Genomic DNA, 6,323 nt, shown 5'->3' with positions numbered 1-6,323 from the left:
AAACTCTTGCAGTACTGTATTTCAAAGACAGCTTTGCCCATAAGAACTAAACATTTCTCATCAATAAATTCGGAATTACTGGAATATATATATGACACTCTGAATCCATGTGTGTTGCAGAGGACCAATGCATAAGGAGAAAAAAGAAAGAAATCTTTTTCTCTGAAATTGGGAGCTGATGAAACAGATGCAACCTAAGTAACATTTTAGAACTGCTGTAAGAGTTTATTTTGATGTATAGGTATTTTTAGCTGCTTACCTTTGAATTAACAATACTGGTAGCGTTCTTTTCAAAAGTCAGCAGCAGATACTTGAATAATCCTAACAGATAATGTTAGTACTTTAAATAGGAAGGTACTGTCATTCCTACAAAAAAAAGCATACAGTAGGATGCAAAAAAAAAAAAAAAAAAAAAAAAAATCTGTCCAATCTGTGAAAGTGTAAAAACAGATTATTGCAATGAGTACATGAAGGATGGGAGGACTCAATGAGAAATAAAGATGTCAGAGAAAGCACATCATTTAACAACCTTGAAGATAAATATTTAAAGTAGGATAATTATGAAAGTAAAGTTGGCAAAGGAAACAGCCAACAAAGTAAGTAGGGGAACAGAAGAGACAATGGCAGCAATTTTGAGCTCTCTTCAGATTCAAATTGAGGAACATCTCTGAAACAGACTCTGAAAAATCTCAGTGGTTAAACAGAAGAAAAGTTTTAAGTTCAGTGATCAAAATGGAAGTCATAAAATTTGAACCAGAAATAAAAAGTGAACATCAGATGGTAGTTCAACCAGAACAAGAAAAGGGGATGTGGCAAATTCTTCATTAACTTGGATCTCTAAATCAAGATGCGATGTGCACGTTTGCACAGAGCTTCTCGACTGTGGGTCATGACACCCTCCCTCCTTCCCCTTTTCCCCAATGTCACGGGGAATGCAATCAGAGAGTTGCGAGGCGTTGAAAATTTACTGTGGTAAATGTCTCTGTCCTACTCTTTGCACAGTCTTACTCTTCAAGGTCAAGTAACTTCCATAAACCTCTCAAAACTCTCCCAGATGATATAGATTTATGGTCATCGATAATGCCTTAACTATTTTGTAATAAATTGTGAAAATCTGGCCTACATGAGAAACTTTAACCTAAAAAAAAATCAGAAGTGCTGGTCTAGCTCTGAAACCATTATATTTAGTGACAGAACAGTCAAGTAAATACCTCATACAGACTAGCCGACAGAAATCTCTGCTATTATTGGCTGTAACTGTATTAAGTCAATGTATTTGTAATGCAAACGAAGTGTGGAACTATTTTCATGAAGGATAAAAACTTAATTTTTCATCAGGAATGTATTTTATATATTTTGTACTTGGTTGTTCCTGTAATATGTTATTCCTGCTTTAGATAAGTTTTGAAGGTACTGTATTTGCTACTTCTGCTTTAGTTTCTGCTTTTGAAAATAAGTTACTTTTCCTGTACTGTTTAGATTACTTTTGCATTAGGATACTAACATTGAAATCATGCTGCAGGAACCACTTGGAGCCATTTTTAAGATATTCAACAGAGTTTATTTTAAAAAGTCATATATAAATTCACTGATGTATTAAGTGCAAATGACATTCTCAACTTATATAAATTGTAGGCAAATGTAACAGTCCTTATAAAAATATAGTTTAAATATCGTACTTTAATCAAGACAGAGAAAATTTCTAATTACATTGTATATCCAGGAAGCTTGCTTATTACAAGTTCACTGATGTCTTTATATTGGTGAGGAATGCTTAGTGTTCCCAAAAAATCATCATCTCTGTCTGACATACTGTTTTCCAGGGGACTAGGCTCAAGATCAGACATGTTAGATGGCAAATATGAGCTAGCTTGAGTTAATGACTGGCTTTTTTCTACAGAAGTCTGCCCCTTTCCTATATTTAGATCACTATCAGAGCTAATTTCTTTGCTTCTCGGTGTAGGTGCTTGTTCAATATGTTGATCAACTCTGTTCTCTTCCTTACTGATCTGGTGGGCTGTCTCCTCTGCATGTAATAACCCTGCTTGAAAGGAGGCATCATTAAGTAAATCAACAGCTTCACCACTAGTTCTCTTGCTGGTTTTCCCATCACAGTTTCTCTTGAGTGAGTGGACTGGAGATGAAGCTGAAGGAACTGGCACAAGAGCTGAAGTACTTTCAGTTCTTCGACTCATCTTTGAAACTCTGGACCTGCTGGATTCTGACTCCGAGTGTGAATGCGGTTGCTTCAGGCTTCCCACCCACAGAGGTTCAGGACTGCTGTCAAAAGTTTGTGAGCCTCTGCCTGAATAGTCAGCACTGCTGATACCTTCTGAATAAACTGAGTTCTCAGGGCTAGCAACAAAGTCATCTGAGTATATGAATTCAGAGTTGCTTTCAACACTCCTGCTAGGGCTTGGTTTTGATTTATGATCACTTACAACAGAAGCATCATCATTACTTTCCTTTGCATCAGCATCCGATCTGAAAGGTGCCAGGAGTTGGACCTTCATACCCTTTTCTCTGTGAGCAGATTTTAATACCCTTTCCTGCAGTAAGGGGGCTGTAGTTAATTCACACGGACACTCCTGCTGTGCAGTTTCGTAATTCCTCAAAAGACTGTGAACAGCCTGTTTCTGCAGGTCAGGGGACGCATTTCCTGGGGTGGAAGAGTACTCCTTGAGAGCATTGCTTTGTAACGAAGTCTCAACAGTTTCATCAAACTGATTACTCTGCTTTGAACCATCTCCCCTACTACAGCGCCTGTATGAAACCAGGTGCTGTCCCCCAGCATTTTTGACCAGCTTTTTCTTCGATAAAGGGCTTCTCTTCTCCTTCAACATTTCCACTTGCTTTTTTCTATACCGCTCCCTCCTTTCATGAACCATGAGCATGCCAGGGTTGGTCTGCTGCAGCCGCAGCCTCAAGGTATTTGTCAGGCCGTACAACAGGTGCCTCCCACGAGCCGCATTTGCCTTAGTTTCCTGCTTCCTTCCAGAGCCCCTCTCTGCCAAGGGCACGGCCTCCTCTGCTCCCTTCCTGGCCCGCAAAGGGCCCGCTGAGGCTGGCTCTTGCTGGCTCCGCTTGGACTCAGGGCTGGCGGCCTCGCTGGGCCCCGCTGCAGCCCCGTCGGGCCCGGGAGAGCAGCCGCCGCCCGCAGTCGGTACCTCCCCCGGGGGCGAGTAGAGCCAGGCGAGGCGGGGGTGGACGGCCGCGGGGGCGTCGCCGGGCTGGGCGAGCACGGACAGCTCTGCTAGCAGGGCGCTGAGCAGCGGCAGCTGCCGCGCAGCGTCGCGGAGCCGCCCCGGGCTAGCGGGACGCAGCGGCGAGCGGCCCGGCCCGGGGCTGCGGCTGCGGCCGGGCCGCGGAGGGCTCCGGGCCTCGCCGCGCTGCTGCGGCCCGGGCGCCGCCGCCGCCGCCGGGCGAGGCTCGGCGCGCCCGCGGCTGTAGTAGAGCACGGGAGGGCGGAAGATGTTGCCCTCCAGCTCCTCGCCTTCCTCCTCGCCCTCCTCCTCCTCCTCGGCGCCCGGCGCGGGGCCGGGGGAGGTGGCGCGGGGCGGGCCCGGCTCCGGCTCCGCGGCGGCCCCCAGGCTGCTGAGGCGGTAGCCCAGGGCCAGCTCGCCGACGGGGCGGCCGGCGGCGTCCCGCAGCGGGAAGCGGCCGCGGCGGCCCCAGGAGGCGGTGGCGGCGGCGGGGCGCCGCAGCAGCTCGGCGGCGGCGGGGGCCAGCGAGACGCCGCAGGCGCCGAGGAGACGGGGCGGCCCCGGCCCCGGCCCCGGCCCCGGCGCGGCGGGCAGCGCCAGCAGCAGGGCGCGCAGCGGGCGGCGGCGCAGCGCGGCGCACAGCGAGCCGCGGCGCCGACGGAAGAGGCAGCGCTTGCCGCGGCCGAAGGCGCAGGGCCGGCCCGGCTGCAGCGGCGGCGCCGCGGCGGGCGCGTGCACCAGCAGCGGCGGGAAGTCCAGGAGACGCAGCGCCACGGCCGGGCGCAGCGCGGGGCCCGGCGCCTCCACCCGCACCGCCTCCACCAGCAGCTCCAGCGCGAAGAGCCCCTCGCCGCCCTCCGCCGCCGCCATGGCGGCGCGGGCGCACGGCCCCGGCGGCAGGCGGCTGAGCCCGGCCGCAAGTCTCGCGAGACCTGGAGGCGCTGGATGCCTCCGCTGGCGGTCCTCTCGCGAGAGGCTGGGGGGGGGGGGAGAGCGTGCTGCTGCCTCCCCAGGGAGCCGGCGTGCTCGTTGCCTCAGCAACGCGTCGTCGCAGAGCACCCTGGGAGTTGTAGTCCCGGTGGGGGGGGGAGGCCCGAGGAGCGGTGGGGCGGGCCGCGGGGGAGCCCTTCCCCGCTGCGCGGGAGCGCGGCACCGGCCCGGGCTGCCCGCGGGCGCCGCCGGGGCGGGCGAGTGCTCTGCCGCGATGGCGGGCCCCTTAGCCCCGCGCATCCCCTGCCTCCTACAGTGCCACCATGTTGCAGCCTGGCCTGGCCTACAGCTGCCATGAGCAGTGGGCACGGGGCAGTGGTGGCGCGGGCGCCTCCCCCTACGCCAAAGTGGGGTTTAGAAACGGACAGCACGCATTTATAGCTTACTAGCTTTTCTCTTGTGTCTGGGTACACTGGGAGTTGCGGCAGATACGCTGGTGTAAGGTGAGATGGAAGAGGTGGATGTCACGCTCGATCTCCTGTTCTACTTCGTGAAGAGAGCGCCCGTCCTTTGCTTGTCGCCCTTTCCTTGAATCAGAGTCTGCTGGCCGAACAAAACACTTGCTGAGCTGAGAAAAAGCTTTAGAAAAATATTTTGTCCAATTAATAGGTTTCAAGTAAAAGCCTGTATCCTGAGCTGATGATATTCAGTTGAAGTTACAGTACCCAATCAGCATTAGCCAGCAGAGAAGTTGCTCATGCTAAACACTGTTCCTCCCTTTCTTTGTTCTGTTTATTCCTTCCTTTTTCCTCCCTTTTTTCCCCCCTACCCCTCACAATTACTTTTTAGAGCATCAAAAACCAGAGGGAAATATATAAAGAATTGCAAGTCAGGTCCCTTGATCTTCATTATTAATTAAGGACGCCACCTTTTATTAGCTACTTTGTTATTTAGCTGTCTTCTGCTGAGAAGACAGGCATTTGGCCTCTTCACCGTGACTGGGGCTTAAATAGTAAATAATTGATCTGCTCCTCGTTTCTTCCACTGCCTTCCTTCTGAAAGTGTAGTAATTTGAAAAAGAAAAGGATATTTATGTAAGAACTACAAATATTCTGCCATCAGTGCTGCTCCTGTTTGGGCAGTGCCATTGGACTGGCACAGAGGGAGATGAAACAAATGACAGTTCGTTTCCCAGCTACCTTCATCTGCTGTCATCAGTGGTCTGTTTTGCTTATGTTTCTAGCCCTTTCCTGTTCCAGGCGGGCTTGATGGCTTGCTTGTCATTCTGTCTAAAAGGAGAATGACAAAAGATGCCCTGATCTATGGGAGACAACAGAAGAATTTAACAGTGGTCAAACAGTCATTCTCACGGTCCCCCAGGAAGCAGATGGAGAGGTGTTTTCCCTGTTTTTCAGAAGGATGTATTGTTACTGTGATGTCTAGTCCAAGGTTTTTGATCTCTTTACTTTGAAACTTCCCACCTGAGAAGGCAACAGACACATCTTTTTTGTGTTGTAACTGCAACTAAAGTTAAGCACCAAATTATGGATGAATTGAATCTTTATTTTAAGACATTGAGCATCTGCACTCCAAAGAGCTTCTTGTGGAATTACAGGTGCCCAGTATCCCTGAAAATCTATCTTAATCCTGCATTTCTGTCTGCACATGGAATATAAATAGAAATTATTGAATACTTCTGAAAATTGCAGGTGTTAATGAGCTGTGCAAAGTTGGTCAGTGAGTTAGTGACAGAACAACTATTCAAATAGAAAGGGGTATAGATTTTTCATTTTTTTCTGGCTGGTGTGTTTTATTAATTCAATTTTCTGATCACAAAAGTGTATTTCTCATTGAATTATACTGAAAACAACCAACCAATTACAACTTAGGGAAAAGAACACAGAAGACAGAGAAACCTTTGACCTTCCTATAGTCCTGGTTCCTAGTACCCACCATTGCAAAGAGACTTGTGATAACGCTTTTCTAGATACATGAAAAAGAAAAGTGTTCAGAAGAGAGCTGTTTAGGAAATCCCCATGCCTTAGAGAGACAGGATTATGGAATGAAGTTTTCTTTTCTTTTACGACCCCAGTATGAAGTCTCCAAAATGCATATTCTCCCCTCGTTTTCAAAAAGAGGCAGGTAATTCTTTCTGTTATCTCTCTAATCTGCTTTGCAGTCTGGTTCATC

At 49.2% G+C, this 6,323-nt stretch overlaps 1 protein-coding gene across 1 annotated transcript; it reads right to left on the bottom strand.

Annotated features, from left to right (window-relative positions):
- Positions 1–1,592: 1,592 nt before the first annotated feature.
- Positions 1,593–4,073, bottom strand: MAP10 (microtubule associated protein 10). The gene has a single exon (XM_062573684.1). The coding sequence runs from the start codon at positions 4,071–4,073 to the stop codon at positions 1,707–1,709; it is 2,367 nt and encodes a 788-aa protein (XP_062429668.1). The 3' UTR covers positions 1,593–1,706.
- Between the last annotated feature and the right edge of the window lie 2,250 nt (positions 4,074–6,323).

This window comes from Rhea pennata, chromosome 3 (genome assembly GCF_028389875.1).
Source record: "Rhea pennata isolate bPtePen1 chromosome 3, bPtePen1.pri, whole genome shotgun sequence".
In the NCBI taxonomy this organism is placed as follows: domain Eukaryota; kingdom Metazoa; phylum Chordata; class Aves; order Rheiformes; family Rheidae; genus Rhea; species Rhea pennata.
Note: the sequence above shows the minus strand (reverse complement) of the source record. Positions and strands in the feature narration are given on the sequence as shown.